The sequence below is a fragment of the Eremomyces bilateralis genome, assembly GCF_010015585.1.
Source record: "Eremomyces bilateralis CBS 781.70 unplaced genomic scaffold P152scaffold_11, whole genome shotgun sequence".
NCBI lineage: Eukaryota > Fungi > Ascomycota > Dothideomycetes > Eremomycetales > Eremomycetaceae > Eremomyces > Eremomyces bilateralis.
In genome coordinates this window covers 353295-370011 of record NW_022985077.1, presented here as the reverse complement: position 1 = coordinate 370011, position 16717 = coordinate 353295, and the positions used below count along the sequence as shown (strand labels likewise).

Here is a 16717-nt window from a genome sequence, read left to right as displayed (position 1 = left end):
GAGGGAAAAGGAGCTTGGAATAGATCATCCTGATACACTAACTTCCGTCTACTGCCTTGCCTATCTTTTACACAAGCGCAGGCGATATAGGGAGGCGTCCGAGCTCTACCAGAGTGCATCCAATGGCTACAAGCAGAAGCTCGGTTCCCAGCACCCGAAAACTATTGCGTGTCTTAATTATTTTACAGCTATGCAACAAGAGGCAGGGGAGGAAAGACAAGGACCGAGCAGGACATCAGTTGACAATGATAAAGAGGAGCTTAGAGAGATACCCACCGATGGTGCTAGTACTCTGCACGACAGTGAGGCTATGCCTGAGCAAACCAGCAGCTTGAAGAGCAAAAAAGACTCGTTTTACACGCGCTTGAAAGGGAGGATGGGTAGAAAAGATAGATAGAGTAACTAGAGATAGATATGACTCTGTTCTATCAATTTCTGATGTAGTTTCCTAAGTAGCATGCTGTGCTATGAAGAATAACACACATGATTTGGATGGGTTTAAGGCAGCAACCGCTCATTTGAAATGGTGGATTATGTAATTTAGAGAGTGGGATTATTTACAGATTTACAATACCACCCCTGCAATGCGCTAGCTAAGACAAAGGAGGAGATCCCCTAGTTAGGAGGACGGTGTAGAGAGAACAAATCAATGCAACGAAGTGTAATACTGGAATCCGATTTTGCTCGTGACTGTATTGATGGAGGGGACCAGCGGAAATGAAGCCGCAGAGCAAGACGGGATGATAGAACTATATAGGAGGGAGGTGCCTCCTCTAACGCTATTAGGTTAGCACTCTTTGTTGATATAAGACGCTCCCCCTCTTGCGTCCCATCTCGAAACCTCACTCGGAGCGGGATTTCCGGGATGAAACAATCACAACAAGAAAGTTCAAGGGTTGGAGGAAAAGACGGAAGGGATATTAGAATCTGGAGCACAGCATATCGTATTTGCGGGACGACGGGCGACGGGGGGATACGGCAAATCACGCGGCAGCGTCAACGCGCTACCGGGTGACGACGACAAATCTTCTAAGAGATACTGGATAACACGTCGGGGCACATCACGAAGGCGGCACGAGTTTGGGGATCTCCAGCTATCCGTCTATATCGCCTTACGGACCATCATATCCAATATGGCACCTTCCTCCGCCCCCTCGCAACCGCCGGCCGTCCCCAACGAACACAAAACCGAGCTCCGCACCCTCTCCAGACTTGTACACCGCTTGTACCACCGCAATAAGAACCAGCACCGGCGCAGCCTATGGTGGAGGCATTTCGATTCATTTCGCAGGGAGCTGAGGCGCGTGGTGGAGGAGATTGCGGTGCGCGAGGTGACGTTCAAGCGGGGTGTAGATATGAAGAAGCGGAGGCGGTCGGAGGTCGAGAGGAAGAAGGCGTATCAGGCGAGGTGGGAAACATGGAGGGATAGGAAGGTTGGGAGATGGTTCACGTATGTTGTTTTCAAACAGCCGCTGAGGCTCCAATATGATGACGATGTAGTGTTAACAATTGCCAGTGCATTTTCCCAGTTGCTGGCTTCGCTACGGTTTCCGTCCTTTGGTCTGGTCCTGATCGCATGTCTCGCTCGAATATGCTCTTTGCTGGGAATCACCGGTGCCATCGAGGCGATAGCGGCGCAGAAAACGGCGGAGGCGGCAAAGGCGTGGGCCACGAAGGATGTACAACAAATCTCTGCGCTTGCTGATGCGGGACAAGTGGGCGGTGACACGGATCTGGGTATGGTCGTCGCGAGGGAAATGGAGACTGTTGAAGCTACTAGTGTGGTTGTGGAGAAGAGCACGAGCAAGAGAACGTACGACGAGCATACCGAGGGGGTGTCGGCAACTGCAACGGCAACGACTGCAACGGCAGCGACAACGGTAGAGAAGGAAGTCATCGGGAGGAAGAAGACGAAACGGAAGAAGCGAGGTGCCATTGACGACTTATTCAGCGGTCTATGAATAACACCCATCCTGCATACGAAACACAACCGAATCAGGCGACAATCGATTGGGTGCTATCTGGTTGCTCGGAGCGCTATCTTCTGGTACACCGTACTCAACCCGATAGTAATAAGAAGATGGAACAAGCAGCTCCACGCCATGGAAAATAGATACTTCGGGCTGAACACCGTCCAGATGAACAGATGCGTTCGCAGCACGGTGCAAGCCACCATCACCGCAACGAGCGCGCAGCCGACAAAGACGGTGTGGAGAGGCATATACAATTGGAATGGCGATCCAGGCGAATGATCCTTTTCTTTCCTGGCCTGCATAGTCTCTTTTATGAGTCGCAGGCTGCTCAGAGTCCACCAGATCGGCCCGGTCCAATTACTCAGAAACACGAGGACGCCGACTGCGACAACGTTGTATCCTGCAACCCCATTATACGCGTTGGCGAGGTCGACGGAGGAGATGGCGTTGCTATTGCCTAGCGCGAAGAACGCAGTGTGTGAGAAGAGGATAGAAGTGAGGGACAATTGCGAAGGGTTCAGATGGAGCGTCGCTGGGAAGTTTTCGTTAGCACAAGGGATGAATCAATGGCTAGGATAGCACTTACAAAGACAGACCGCCTGGAGCTCGAAAAGGAGGAATAGTGGGATGTTCTGCGCTCGACTTTGCGTCAATAGGAAGATCGTCACCAAGTGAACAAGATCGTTCGCTGAGATAGTTAGCATCGGTCGAATGGAAAGCTCGACAGCACTTACGCAGTGTATGGTCATTCCTTGCCAACCGAAGGACCAGCACAAATATGACCAGACCGAACACCAACCGCGCGCCCACCACCAGATTGAAATCCATGAATATCTGAAGGACGCCTGGAGTCACCCCCTCTAGCAGCTCAGGCGCATCATGAGCCGTGAACGACGCCTTGAAGACCAGCGACAGTAGCCCGGCTGTCATGCTGAGGTACGACTCCATCGTTGTGCGCTTATTCGGTCTGAACGGCCGCACACGGAGTCTCGTCAAGACAAGGCCGTATGTTGTGAGGACGAGGGTCCAGAGGAGAAGTGGGTGTGGGAGGAGGACGTCATGCACGATATCTGGCGCGCCAGCTCGTTTCTGGCCGGTCTGGTTCCAGCGCTGGATGATGCGGTGGAAGAGGAGCAAGGCGGCTCCTGCAGCGGCTCCTGTCAAGTTAGGCGGGATTCCTCTTCTGGAGACGTTAGCGTTGTCTAACTGTCGTGGTTCACCGACGTACGTACGTGGAGGAGACAAGGGAGGCGATGAAGCCTGCTGAGATCCAATACCAGAAGACCTGCTCTTCTTCAACGAAGCTGCTGGCGAACATTAAGGCCATGTATGGGACGACTACACAGATGAACACTAGTTGATCAGTGATACTGAGCCCGCGTCGTTTATCTAGCAAAGTCAAGAGAGACGCTGTGACGGCTATTAGGCAAAGTACAATCCCAGCGCCCATTCTTGTGAGGTTATAGTTGCTTGCCGTACTACTCATCACCTCTTGAGTTCGTTTGCAAAACTGATGCTCGTCAGCATCTATATGGCAACCGAATACGGGGCCTAGAAGCATAGTATACCTTCTTGAACGCGAATGCCTGTTCCAGATGTGGTTCTCTCCTACTGAGAACTAATCTCTCATTGTCTCCACTAGCTTCCGCCTCTTTCCACAAGCAAGCAAGTTCTGCTCCCTCGGAGTCCATGTCGTTACAATTGTCTCTTTTTGTGGAGGGCTCGAAATCCTCGCTGCGGAACGTCTCTTTGACAAGGCTCAGCATTTGCCGAGCGTTCTGCTTCAGCAATTGGAGCCGGTCCTTCCCTGAGAAATGTTATCCATCTATCCACTTAATTGAAAAGAGTTGCGGATGGCGCTCAGCCTCACCATTTGGCCACAGAGGAAGGAAGGTCTCTATAAAGACTCCGAGGTTGTTAAGGGGGACGGGAAAGCCAAAAAGTCCTGCTAACGTCGGCGCAAGATCCGACTGCTCGACCGTACCGTAGAAGTCAAAGTCTTCCCGAAAAGGGATAGGGCAATCCCTTGTGGTCAGTTGTCCGACACGTCTCAGCTTTGGAGACATGAAGACTAAGGCTGGCGACGTTTCACCTGCCGAGGACCCTCCATGACCGCCTCCATCGTTCATACCGTGGTCTCCTAACAGTACTAACAAGGATGACTGAAGATGGTGTTGGGTTTGCATGGCATGATATATCTGCTCGACTATACCATCCATCTCCTTTTGCTTTGGGATCATGTTCGGGCTTTGGGTCGTTACTTAGGGATACATCACATTTAACGTGCAGCTAACATACCTCTTGGGGCCCGCTTTGTGTCCGATATGATCCAGTCCAAGATAGTGCATAATCAGAGCATTCCAGTCCGTATTCCCAAGCTCTTCGGGGACATGTCTGGTCACATTATTGTCCACCTCCGTGAAGTCCTGCGAATACAAATCAACACCTCGCCGTCTTTCGGAGTTAAATTCCTCACTCTTCACTGACCGATACGAAGAAACTCGATGTCCCATCTGATCTGCTGAACATGTTGGGAAAGAGCTTAAGCCAGGTGTCATCGCCATAGAAGACGAGTTTTCCTCCCTTGTTCTTTTTCAGCTGAAGCAGCCATGTGTCTTGGTCTGCTAGAGTCGATGAAGTGTCCGCTTCTGCAAAATTCAAGATGACATCGAGAAAGGACGGGACAGACCCGGTTGTCATGGCCTTCACTCGAGGCATGGTGATAGTTGGAGCTGTGGCATGCCCCGTGAAAGGAATTGCATCGCCGGATCGAATCAAGCTGGGAATTTATTTAATATAGCCATTATAACAGTCAATTCGAACGACAAACCTTTGAACATAGCTAAAACCCGAGGGTTCGGAGAAAACGAAATCACTAGGCCATGGTGAGACTCCTCCTTGCTGATACTCTATGGAAACTAACCTGCGTAACGAATCCACAACCATAAATATCAACTTGTCAAAGATAGCCGGCGGCTGCTGCTCGCCATCTTCAGTGAAATTTGCTAATCCCGCAATAAACGGTTTATAAGGGAAGAATCCCGTGGCGAACACGATCGTCGCGATTGGAATGAGGACGTTGGCGAGCATCAAGTAAGGAGACCGTTGCGTTCCAGCCATTTTCGAATCTGATCGTCCCGGGCCCTTTAATAGGACTTGATGCGCTATTGAACCATCGTAATGGATTAAACAAATCTTTCCGGACAATGGAAATAGGATGGATGACGTAGCTGACAGAAGGAAACTACCACCTTAATGTCCAACGTGAAGTTCGACGCGTTGACGCGTTCCCGCCTTTTGGGGGCTTGGCACCCATATATCGAGAATTCGAGATGTCATATATTTCCAGGAAACGTTATTGTTGCGGGGGGAAATTGAAGAAATTCATTCGAAACACTTCATTGCTTCTGATACATTCGGTAGATCTATAGCTACTCGCCCATTCAAACGACGAAGGTTGATATGAGCGGCGACTAATTGGTCTTCTCCCTCCATGCTTCCAACACCACACTATTCGATTGGTTCAACCTTGTAAACCGTAGAGAAGTACCGCATTCATTCCTTCATTATTGAGACGGCGTGTAGCTTGCATAAACGGAATCATCCTTCCCGTGTCCCGCAACCCAGCCGACACCGCCTGGGACATGGTAGTGTATGCAGTATGTTCAGCGCATGATTCCGACTGTCCTAGACAGACTCAGCCGGGCACTTCTCCAACACGGAAGCATCGTACTCACCTCCAGCCTATATCAACTCCTATAAGGCTCATTCCCATGACCAGCTCCACTGTTGAACGATCTCGCTCATGGAACGACCGAACAAGCTCATATACGCCTATCGCTAAAACTTTCGACTAATACGGCAAATTTTTCAATCCGCTGTGTCAATGCCGAATTCTCGCTGCACCTCCACCACCCGTGTTCCTCTCTTCTCGGCAATCATGCCCATCAAACCAAGGCCTACATCCCGGATCTCGTTGTATTCGTGTAGCTTGCGGATATGCTGGTCGTTGATTTTCTTCGCGGCAGCAATGACTTCACTATCTGCAGGTGTTGCTTCGGCTGTCAAATCTGTGGCTGTTGCGTTCTGAGGATCCTCTGCTTTGGGTGGCGCGGTGGGGGTTGCATCGGTAGGTTCAGATGGTAGCTGAGAGGCGATGGCAGGACATTGACGGACTTGCGATATCAAAGCTTCCCGGCGGGCGAGAAGTTCGGGTAGGTTGGATTCAAGTGCTTGTATTCGCGATTGAAGCGAGCTCTGTCTGCTTGTTAGTCGATTCAAACCAGATTGCGTGTATCGCTCACGATCTTCTGCGCTGCATCTGGACCATTAAGACCAGGCATTGTGATAGACTATCTCGTTAATCTAGAGTGTTATTCGCATACAGCTCTATTGTTCCACGTAGTCTCTTAAGCTGGTATTTGAGATACGGACAATTGGGTCCGAGAGTTTGGATATTACCTAACTATTAATAATCCCGCTTCCAGTTGAGATCGCGACAGATATTATGGGTGGGTCTCCATCACGTGTAAGCGCCCTCCGCCCTATCCCGCCGCAGTCGAGATCGCGAATCTCGGCAGGCGTTTTCGTATTCCGTAATCCGCACGGTCTGATGTGAAAGAATCAGACGTCGAAAGAGAAGGAGATGGGATATATTTTATACCTCATTGCAGGTTCCGACCGTTGAACTCGCGCCGCCGAACCCACGAGAACAGGACGGGACAGACGTCCGTCATACCGGACCGGACACTCAGCTGCATTCAGTCCAGCATCGCGAAACTTAAATCCGCGAACCGCATTTCCTGTTGCCAATATGTCACGGTCTCACTCAAGATGGATGTCTCAAGGCTCCGGAACTGCGTTGCTTCTTGCCGTAGCGATGACGGTATTGTCTCCGGTAGAGGCTCATGAACACCACATGGACAATATAGAGGAAGGGCAGTTCATTTCTCCCGATCCCATAGTATGTACGATGCCTTTTGCGTGGGCTGGATCGGACTGATGGTTCCGCAGGACTCGATACTATGGACACATATATTAATCCAGACCTTCGCCTGGGGAATACTGTTCCCTACAGGAATGGTTCTCGGAGTACGTGGCATCCCCATGCTCCCTACGACGGAAGACTGACCAGGGGCAGATTATCCGATCACGATGGCACGTTCCCGTACAGGCACTCGGAACCTGCCTTGCTATCCTGGGCTATATCCTTGGCCACTCCCACAAAGGCCGACAATTCACCTCGAACATCCACGGCGCCTTCGCCCCGAGCCTCATGCTAATGCTCTTCCTCCAAATCGGTCTGGGGATATACCTCAGACTGCACCTCGAACGCGGTTTCCACGGGCGGATACGGCGCTATTTTGTCACAGTGCACGGCATCATCGGGAAAATAATCCCGGTCGCCGCATGGGTCCAGATGATATTTGGCGGGATTACTGCGTTAGGGTTCTGCAGGGACGATCATCTGGGTCAATGTTTAGCGCACTTCATTATGGGGAGCGCATTCATCGCCTACGGAATCATCTTGACGATATTGCTCCTGGTCGGACAGCTCTGGCTGCGGAGGACCGGACGCAGTCAGGAGTTCTTCGACTCATCGATCATCGCGGCGTGGGGATGCGTGAACACGTTCACAGAGCACCGCTGGGGTCAGGAATGGGTGCACAACGACCTACAACACACGTCGATGGGCATCGTGTGGTGGTGTGCCGGCCTACTAGGGATGTGGATGAGCCGATCCCGTGGTGGTCAGGCGAAGCGGAATATCATTCCGAGCATCGTCCTCCTCATGACGGGGTGGGCGATGTCGTCGCATCCACAACACTTGCCCATTTCGGCGATGACGCATACCATGTTTGGGTACACGCTGATGGGCGCCGGAGTGACTCGACTAATTGAGATATCGTTCGTTTTGAGGGATCAGGATTCGCTATCGGCCGATGGAGAGGTGACCAACAGCTTCCAATATCTTCCGCCATTCGTAAGTTCTCACTCTGCTTTCTTGGCAAATCCCAACTGACCGGATCAGCTATTATGTGCCGCTGGTTTTCTCTTCATGGGCGCCACCGAGGAGCAAATGCAAATGCTTGCGGCCGCGAACGTCGACCATGTCTCATACGTGCTGATACTCTATAGTATTGCATTCCTCATGTTCCTTTGTGGGTATCTCCAGCTCTATCAACTCGACATAACTGACTCTGCTAGTTGTGAACATGCTTCTCCATCTAGTAGCCACCTCTAATGCGTCAAAAAAGCCCGATGTATCTCCAACCCGGTTAAATAGCATCCCAAATGGACACACGGACCGCAGCCTCAGGGACGCGGAAGAGTTTGAACTAGAAGGGTTGATGTCCGATGACGATGAACCAGATGCGACCACTTCGGGGACGGCGAAGGAGAATCGCGTTCATGAATGACATCGCCCGGGGAATTGGGAGTGACCAATCTGTATCGGTGATGTTTTCCAGTATATACCGAGCCTTGGAATGGTTAGATCCTCCTCATCGAGGGATAGGCTCGACACGCCGGTAGAGAATTAATTTAGTTGAACAATCCCAAGTGTGTCCTAAGTGAGCCATCGACCCGTAGCATCCCGTCCCTTTCCAATCATCTTAATTTCCGGGATGAAGCCATTGGCCTCACAGGTCATTTGGTTCAAACGTGGCCATGAGCAATATCAAGGAGTTTGTCGGTCAGATCTCCTTCACTGCGGAGCAGCGTCTTTTCCACATCTGCCGACACGGGATTCAGAACGTAACGTGCGACATCTCCGGAATCACGGCTGCTTGGTCTCCCAATCCCAATCCCAATCCTCACCACCGGGGTTCCTTTCGGTAGACATGCCTGGATGGACTTGATCCCGCGATGCCCGCTACGCCGTACCATCAGCCCGTCTGCGCCCCAAAAGAAAAGAAACAATAGAACAAAGCCCACCGTGAACTACTCTCCAACTTCCGCACCGTCAATTTCCCTAGTTTCTCCTCCAACTCATCCTGCAACACCACCACCAATCCCTCCCCCCACCGCTCCTCTACCCCCATCCCCTTCATCTCTTCCCGCCACGTCTCCCACGCCCGCCGCACCCCCACCCCACTCACGTTCATCAAACTCCCACTCCTCCACAACGTCCACAAATCCATCGGATTCTTCCCCTCGGAATACCGCCGCGTCGCCCAATCGTCCGCATATTTCTTGACTTTATACGGATGGAATGTCCAGTATCGCGGGACGGACACCGCGCCGCCGCCCCAGTCCTTTGAGAGGAGCCGTTTGGAGGACACAAAAGTCTCGAAATCGCGCGCGGTTTGGAGTTGGTTGAGGAGGATGTGGCCGGCGGAGTGGAGGGTGTTGGCGTATTTGGGGCCTGGGTTGCCGATGGAGCAGATGAGGAGCGGGCGGAATTTCTCGGCGCGGAACATGGTGGGGAGGAATGTTGACATGTCGAATTAAACGATTAAATTATTATACAAAAAGAGTGGATGAGTTAAGAGCCCCTATTCTACAGATGCGGTTGTCGTTGAACACTCGAAAATGATCGATATTGGGAAGAAACAGGGAATCGACGCGTTTGGCGCTCTGATTGGTCGACATGACGTCATACTATCTTCAAACATATGTTCTCTGACCGGGATTTTTATCTGATTTGCCAGTCCCGTAGTGTAGCGGTTTATCACGTCGCTCTTATAGCCCTTTTACGAAATGGTTATGCGAAGGTCGTGGGTTCGATCCCCACCGGGACTACGTTTTTTTTGTTTTTTCTTACTTACTTGTGTTTCCATTCAATCGAGTCTACGTATTTTTTGTGGTTCGGATGGAGGTGGTGAACGGGTTCGTGGTGGTGAGGCATTTTTGGAAGCCGGGAATAGGAAGAAATGCCGCAACAAGGAGGACAGCAATGTCTGGCGGAACACGGACATGGCAGGTCCGTGGCTTAAAGGAGCAGCAGAGCACACTGTCTGGGTAAGGGGAGCTATAGTTTCCATCTCCAATTATCTCTTCATTGTTATATGCTGCAAAGCTAGGAAAGGTACAGTAGCCATGATCAAAATATGTCCTGCATGTCGATAAAGATTGTTTCTCCTCGACGAGCATTTCCGTTATCTTTACCGTCTCCTCCGTCTGTGAATTCCAGATGTTGAATCTCATTCCTTCCTCGTAGGTTGTTCTGTTCGTTTCCGTTCCCATAGCCCTGCTCACCATAGCCATGTTCCCCCCAAATTCCACCCCTGGACACAACCGGCGTCATTCAGCTTCTGTCGCCTTCTTCTGTAGATCCTTACTGTTCTGTTCCTCCGGTACCTCCTCATCGCTCGTGCCAGACGACGTGCTCTCTGTCCCATTCAACCCGAATGCCCGCGCCTCGACGTCCTGCCCACTCAATGTCTCCCCCTTCCCTGCATGCCGGAAATACACCCGCTTGCACCACAGCCAGATCTCGACGCCGATGAAGAACAGGAACGTCTCGATGAACACGACCGCCCATTCCCACGTGAGCCCCTCGTGGCGGAACACCTTGTGGTTGATGACGGGGATGTACAGTGTCGGGAACAGCGTCACGAAGCCGATGATGATCGCCCAGAAGAGGAACTTGTTCCGCCACACGTCCACGATCCACTGGGTGAACGGCCGCTTGCTGCCCGGATGCATGCGGAAGAACGACCGCCGCATGTCGACCATCTGCCACGCGAGGAAGAGCGCGTTCCACGTGAGGCACGCGAACGTGGTGGCGCGGCCGCGGAACACAAGGTCGCAGACCGGCACGCCTTGAGCGTTGGCGTAGTCGTTGTTGCAGTTCTCGCCGAGGTTGCCATCGCCGAAACCGAAGACCACGATGCTGAAAGCGCCAAGGCAGAGGGCCGCAATCCAGAGGCCGTACACAAACATGTCAAGCATGACTTCGAGGGTAAAGACGCCGGCTTTCAGGCTCATCGGGGGACGCTGCATGATTTCCGGGACAGCCTCTTCGAATCCGAGACCCATGTCCGGCATTCCGGAGGTAACCATGATGATCCAGAGGGCTTCGACGGGGGAGATGGGGAAGACAGAGAGCTTACTTCCGTCTTTGAAGGCGAGGCCGATGAGCAAGACGCAGGCTTGCGCGATGTTCTCGGCGAGGATGTGCAGGACGAAACGCTGGATGTTGTCGAACATGCGACGACCTTCTTCGATGGCGTTAAGAATCGATGCGAAATTGTCGTCCGTGAGAACAATGTCGGAAGCATCTTTGGCGACGTCGGAGCCGGATTGGCCCATGGCAATCCCAACATCGGCGCGCTTGAGCGACGGGGAGTCGTTGACACCGTCACCAGTCTGGTACCATTAGCATCCACAAAATCTTGTCGCTAAGATGGCGATTGAACTTACCATCGCACAGAACCTCTTCCTCCGGTGCAGCGCCTCGATCATCCTCACCTTCGTATTCGGCGCGCAACGAGCAACCACCAATGGAAGGGTCGGCAATGCATCGACCTCAGTATCCGAAAGTTTATCGAACTGCGCCGCCGTCATAATCATCGCGTCCGCCACCTCCTTACTCAACCGCTCCATATGCGATGGCAAGATTCCCACCTCCAAAGCGATGGCGCGAGCGGTACCCGGATGATCACCCGTAAGCATGTGGACGGTAATCCCGGCCTCCTGGCACTGCCTGACACTGGGCCGAGACTCCGGACGCGGCGGATCGTAGATGGCGACTAGGCCTCGGAAGGTGAGGCCGACCTCGACCTTCTGGCGGTCCATATCCATGACGTTCTCTACCGGTTGGGTCCATTTCTTGCTCGCAAGCGCTAACACGCGCAATCCCAAAGCCGACAGCGAGTCCATGTTCTTGATGACGTGATCGCGGAGCTCGTCGGTCATGTCGATCGGCTCCGCACCTTCCTCCCAGAAGCACTTGGAGCACGAGTCGATGATCCGCTCCACGGCACCCTTGGTGAAGAGGTGGTGCTCGCCTGTTTCGAGTTCGGTGCACAGCGTGGACATTTTCTTGACGGACGAGTCGAACGGGAACTCCGCGATGCTCTTCCATTTCGGATCCGCACCTTTCGTCCATCGATCGCGGCCCCAGTTGAACCGCGAGGCGAAAACCAGCATCGCGATCTCCGTAGGATCGCCACGGGCCGTCCAACCGCCTTCGGCATTGGTGTGAACATGGGATAAATTCGCGAGCGAGGCGACGTTGAGGAAGTCTTGAAGGTATGGGTTGTCTTGGATCAGGTGGTCGGCAGGTTCGGCGACGGCATCTTTCTCGTCCAGGCCCTTGAAATCGATATTGCGCGGCTCGCTCTTATTCAAGCTCAAGTCGCCGACAGTGGGGTTGAACGGTTCCTTGCAGACCCCCACGGAATAGGTGCCACGTGCGGGGATCCATACTTTCTTGGTGACCATCTTCCCCTGGGTCAGCGTACCGGTCTTGTCAGAGCAGATGTCGGTAACCGCTCCGAGAGCCTCCAACGAACGCAAGTTTCGAACAATCACATTCCTCTCGACCATTCGCTTCGTGCCCGCCGCCATCGTGATGGTCAGAAGCACGACCAAGCTGGCCGGAAGCATCGACACGCCGGTGGCGACCGCATAAATGATGACCTCCTTTCGATTGCTGAATTTATTCGCCGCCAACACGATGATCGCGCACAAAATAGCGGTTCCAAAAAGTAGCACCGCAAGCCGACTGAGCTTCTTCTGCAACGGCGTCCCGACATTGACTCCTAGGAACCGTCCGACCGCATCAAACGCCGTCATCGAGTACGCCTGCATATATCGATGCGGGCCCGCTTGGCCAGATTGGTTCCGCTTGACCGGTCGGCGGCGTGATTCCTTCTTGTTGAGTGCGGACGCGATGGATCCGATTTCCGTGTACATTCCGGTGGCGAAGACGATGCCGGTGGCGCGGCCCTTGGTCACGGTGGAGCTAGAGTAGGCGACGTTGAGGCGGTCTCCGGGGCCGGTTTCGACGTCAAAGGTCGCAAGGGATTCTTTACGGACGGGGAGCGACTCGCCGGTCAGTAGGGCTTCGTCGGTTTCGAAGTTGACGGCTTCAAGGAGGCTTCAAGGAGTTAGTGTTAGTCACAAGATCGGAAATCCGCTATATGGAAGCAGCGTACCGAAGGTCAGCGGGGATCGTATCACCGGTCTTGACTTCGACTAGATCACCCGGAACGACTTCGACAGTGGGAATGGTGGAAGCTTTGCCGGCGCGGACGGTCATCGCGGTGGGAGAGCTCAGGGACCGAAGGGAGTCCATGGTCTTTTCCGCCTTGAACTCCTGAAAGAACCCGATGGTGATGTTGAGGATGATGACCGCACCAATGACGCCGCCTTCGATCCAAGATTTGATTCCGAACGATACCGCCATAGCGAGGATCAAGACCTGAATATCATGGTTAGTCAGGATCTATACGAAAGGGAGGCGGCATCGGAACCTCTAGAAAAATTGACGAGCAAGGCCGTGTCCATTGTGATTCTTTCGTATTACTCTGAACCGAAATCGACTATAGAAAAATTCCTTACCAAAGTCATAGCATTGGCGACCTGCCGGATGAAGATCTTCACCGGCTGCACGCCGCCCATATCCCCTAGCTCATTGCGACCGAACTTCTCCAACCGCTGCCGGGCGTCGGCCTCGGTCAACCCGTCTTGAGCATCGGCATTCAATTCTTCGACGACCTGATCCGGAGGCAGGCTATGCGCCGGCTTGGACATTGGCTCATTCGAGCCACCGGAGACGTGGGAGTCAGGCACCACATTGTCTTTCTTCGCCATTGTGGCGGAAAAATTGTCAATGGGCCTCGGAAAGGCGGAAATGGAACGAAGACTGCTCTTCTAACGAACGGAAGTTCACAGGAGTCCCAATGGAGGGAATGGCGATGTTTTCAGTTGATTGTGTCAACGAAGAGTGATGACGAAGGTGGGATAGAGGGGCCCAATCGTTAGCTTGAACGGTGAACCACACTGACCTCGCCGCGACGATCTGACCCAGCAACAATCGTTCAAGTGCGACAATTTGCAAATCAATATTGAATCCTCGAGGTTGATGGGAATTATAAGCGAAGAAAAAAAACTCGTCCACAGTCGCCGAAGTTTATCGGTTGGGACTCATCTCAACGGATAGGGACGGCAGCGGAAAGGGCCAGAGAGCAGCAAAACGAAATGTCTTCGACGAACACACAATTGACGCACGTGGGAAAAGGGATTCGATCTTAAGCTGTCAGGCAATTGGGGAGAGCGGGAGACCTAGAGGCTAGAGCAACGGTCGTTGCAGTAAGCCCGCCACTACGGAGGCGCCTTTCAAAAAAAAAATTACTGGGCCATGCACGATCCCAATCGTGATTCACGGTGATTGTCTGATTGATGATGATATAATAACAATAGTACTTGGCAAGGCTTCTGGGCAGGTGACAGCCTAAATTCTGGGGGGGTGGGGCCTAAATTTGGGGGGGGTTCCCCTATTTCTCTGAGCTGAGCCCCGGCCCGATTTCTCTCTGGGAATTAAGCCAGAACGCTGCTACGCTAGCTACGCCATCGTGCACGCTCCAGGAAAACTTTGAAAGGCGCCTCCGTAACCAGTAACCACAGTCCGGTCTTAGTTGATGCAGCGATCGGGTACTGTAGGACTTGGGAAGTTGGGATTGATGGAGAATTGCCAATTGCAGATAAACGCGGTTCGCAGACGCGGAAGTGCGGGGGCAATCCAGGCACCAGGATCGCGATTTCCAAATTACAATGGATGGAATTGTGGTTCGGTACCCCGTATCAAATCTGATGGACTGTGGAAACTGAAAATTGGGCCCTGAAACCGCTTTGCTTCGTGCTAAGTAACAGGAAATCAACAATCGCATTGAAAGTCCCGACGTTGCCTTTTCTCAATTCTCGTTGTCCGACCTCCGTGATGGAAACTTTTGCCTAGAAATTTTTATGGTTTTTTCTGCCCTCCTGGTCGGTCTCGGACGGACATGGGACATGATTGTCGGATCCAATAGGAAGATGTGTAGGAAAGGATCGTCCGCAGGATACAAGATGCTAGCAGAATTGGCGTCAGCTTGTGTCTTGACCAAGTCACATCCCACTTGGCAGTCGACCACTGCACATATTCACGATACTATAAGTACCGATCTGCTGCGAATCCGCAATTCGAGCCGAGATCGGGCCAAATCGGACTATCGGAGGATCTGCGTTGCGGAAGAACCGGACTAATGCGGGCTGATGGAGGGGCAACCTCAGACTTCCAAGGCTTGACGGCGGCGATGCCAAGGCGGAGTCCCCCTGCTTTCGGTTCTGCTTGCGACGATCTCGGCTGATAACTGATAACTGATATCGCGACCAAGAGAGTGATGAATCAGCTATTCCTAGTGGCACGCGACGCTTCAGTTGTCTCGAGGAACTGTACGATACTCCGAAGCCTGGCTGGAATACACCTTTAATTATTGCACGATAGAGTGTATTTGATCCCGCCGCGACAAGCTTCACAAGAAATCCATCAGTTGATGGTCGGCGAGACTGTGGATTACGACCTTCCGTCCCAGACGTTGGCCAAGAAATCACGTATCCCAACAAACTCATAGTCGGGGAACAGCTGGTTAAGTTCATCCGACACGTCCCAAGCACCCTTCGTACTGCTAAGCAAGATCCCGATGGGTACTGCCGTCAGAAACCCTGCAGCTTGGTTCTCCGAGACGGCCTGGTGACGAGCTTCGAGAGCCCACGATGTCTTCAGATCTCCGGCTTCGAGATCTTGGGATTGAACCTTTTCGACGGCGAACGGACCGTCTGGAATAATCATGTAAGCAAATGGGCCTCTATCGTGCGTGGATCGAATAAGGTTACCCCGAACCTTCTCTCCGATCTCAAGAATCTGGGAGAATGTGACTCGATTACCGCGGATGCCACCGATGATGGGCCATTCGCCGTCATAATCGACGGCTTGAGCGACGACCGCAGCTACATCTGCCGCCGTGGTCAGAGTCATGACCGCATCCTCATGGCCATCGACGACAATCGCGCGCCGGTTTTGGTAGTCGAATACCGTCTGAAGCGGAGCGACGTGCTTAGCCGTCTTGTATGGAAAGGCCAGGTAGTCTAAAAAGAGCCCTGGTTGGAATAAAATATACTCCAGGACCTATGAGCGGGATTAGCACGAGCACGACTGTTGTGGAGGGTAAATTCCTACTTTTCCATCCTTGTTTACCTCCTTCAAATACTTCCTGATCTTTTCTTTTCCCGCCCACCAGGGCATGTCTATGGTCCCCGAACTACGAGGCCATACTGTTAGTTGCCGGCTCCACCACAAGTCAGTACCCTCATATTGTCTCACCTTCCATATTCGCTTGGCGCAAACCGCTTCACGCCAGCGGAAACGGCCGCGTCGATGAGATTCTTCTGCGACTTCTGATCCGGATCCGCAAGGGGTTGGACGAACGACAAGAGGGTGTGGACTCCTTTCAGGGCTCGAATCAAGTCACTCGCATCATTATAGTCAACGACACGCCAGTGGACTCCAGGCGTGACGTCTTTTGTAGCAGCTTCCTAAGTTCAGTCAGAATTAAACAACCGGGATTCGAACGGATATAACCCCACTTACACTCCGGCTCAAGATAGTTATGTCATGTTTGTTCGCGACCACTAGAGCATCGATGACTTCTCTGGAAACCTCTATATCAAGTTAGCGAGATCTATGTCCATGGCTTCGAATCCGGTGGACGTACGTCCGCGACCACCGGCAACCGCGATATTCACCATTTTGCTTA

At 52.5% G+C, this 16717-nt stretch overlaps 8 protein-coding genes and 1 non-coding gene across 9 annotated transcripts in view; 4 read left to right on the top strand and 5 right to left on the bottom strand.

Annotated features, from left to right (window-relative positions):
• The window catches only part of P152DRAFT_507770 (uncharacterized protein), a gene marked incomplete at its 3' end in the record, with an annotated part of 3526 nt that extends 3129 nt beyond the window's left edge, over positions 1-397 (top strand). Inside the window, exon 4 of the mRNA XM_033682552.1 lies at positions 24-397. Coding sequence (XP_033533631.1) covers positions 24-397 — 374 coding nt within the window. The remainder of the gene's footprint in view (positions 1-23) is intronic.
• Positions 398-721: 324 nt separating this feature from the next.
• P152DRAFT_41764 (uncharacterized protein) lies at positions 722-2054 on the top strand. The gene is made up of 2 exons (XM_033677091.1): positions 722-1450; positions 1517-2054. The coding sequence occupies exons 1-2, from the start codon at positions 1134-1136 to the stop codon at positions 1959-1961; spliced, it is 762 nt and encodes a 253-aa protein (XP_033533630.1). The 5' UTR covers positions 722-1133; the 3' UTR covers positions 1962-2054.
• On the bottom strand, positions 2018-5237 carry P152DRAFT_482555 (alkaline phosphatase-like protein; the record flags this gene model as incomplete). Its single annotated transcript, XM_033681893.1, has 10 exons — positions 4897-5237; positions 4804-4848; positions 4461-4752; positions 4272-4399; positions 3844-4220; positions 3542-3780; positions 3206-3483; positions 2708-3153; positions 2560-2661; positions 2018-2505 (listed from the first exon to the last, which is right to left on the bottom strand). The coding sequence occupies exons 1-10, from the start codon at positions 5091-5093 to the stop codon at positions 2018-2020; spliced, it is 2592 nt and encodes an 863-aa protein (XP_033533629.1). The 5' UTR covers positions 5094-5237.
• Positions 5238-5521: 284 nt separating this feature from the next.
• Positions 5522-6476, bottom strand: P152DRAFT_458949 (uncharacterized protein). Its single transcript, XM_033679579.1, has 3 exons — positions 6278-6476; positions 5711-6230; positions 5522-5660 (listed from the first exon to the last, which is right to left on the bottom strand). Exons 1-2 carry the CDS (start codon positions 6314-6316, stop codon positions 5844-5846), a joined length of 426 nt encoding a protein of 141 aa, XP_033533628.1. The 5' UTR covers positions 6317-6476; the 3' UTR covers positions 5522-5660; positions 5711-5843.
• A 376-nt stretch (positions 6477-6852) lies between these two features.
• Positions 6853-8392, top strand: P152DRAFT_466811 (uncharacterized protein; the record flags this gene model as incomplete). The annotated part of the gene is made up of 5 exons (XM_033680721.1): positions 6853-6936; positions 6987-7064; positions 7114-7956; positions 8005-8134; positions 8181-8392. 5 exons carry the CDS (start codon positions 6853-6855, stop codon positions 8390-8392), a joined length of 1347 nt encoding a protein of 448 aa, XP_033533627.1.
• Positions 8393-8496: 104 nt separating this feature from the next.
• Positions 8497-9489, bottom strand: P152DRAFT_488308 (peptidyl-tRNA hydrolase). The gene is made up of 2 exons (XM_033682117.1): positions 8910-9489; positions 8497-8847 (listed from the first exon to the last, which is right to left on the bottom strand). The coding sequence occupies exons 1-2, from the start codon at positions 9413-9415 to the stop codon at positions 8631-8633; spliced, it is 723 nt and encodes a 240-aa protein (XP_033533626.1). The 5' UTR covers positions 9416-9489; the 3' UTR covers positions 8497-8630.
• A 134-nt stretch (positions 9490-9623) lies between these two features.
• P152DRAFT_t41 lies at positions 9624-9716 on the top strand. The gene has a single exon. It is a non-coding gene; the product is annotated as a tRNA-Ile (tRNA).
• A 347-nt stretch (positions 9717-10063) lies between these two features.
• P152DRAFT_458944 (Na(+)/Li(+)-exporting P-type ATPase) lies at positions 10064-13345 on the bottom strand. Its single transcript, XM_033679578.1, has 3 exons — positions 13079-13345; positions 11340-13020; positions 10064-11285 (listed from the first exon to the last, which is right to left on the bottom strand). Exons 1-3 carry the CDS (start codon positions 13327-13329, stop codon positions 10218-10220), a joined length of 3000 nt encoding a protein of 999 aa, XP_033533625.1. The 5' UTR covers positions 13330-13345; the 3' UTR covers positions 10064-10217.
• A 2132-nt stretch (positions 13346-15477) lies between these two features.
• P152DRAFT_398306 (NAD(P)-binding protein) lies at positions 15478-16709 on the bottom strand (the record flags this gene model as incomplete). The annotated part of the gene is made up of 6 exons (XM_033676453.1): positions 15478-15740; positions 15798-16089; positions 16141-16222; positions 16285-16492; positions 16554-16622; positions 16676-16709. The coding sequence occupies 6 exons, from the start codon at positions 16707-16709 to the stop codon at positions 15478-15480; spliced, it is 948 nt and encodes a 315-aa protein (XP_033533624.1).
• Positions 16710-16717: the final 8 nt, after the last annotated feature.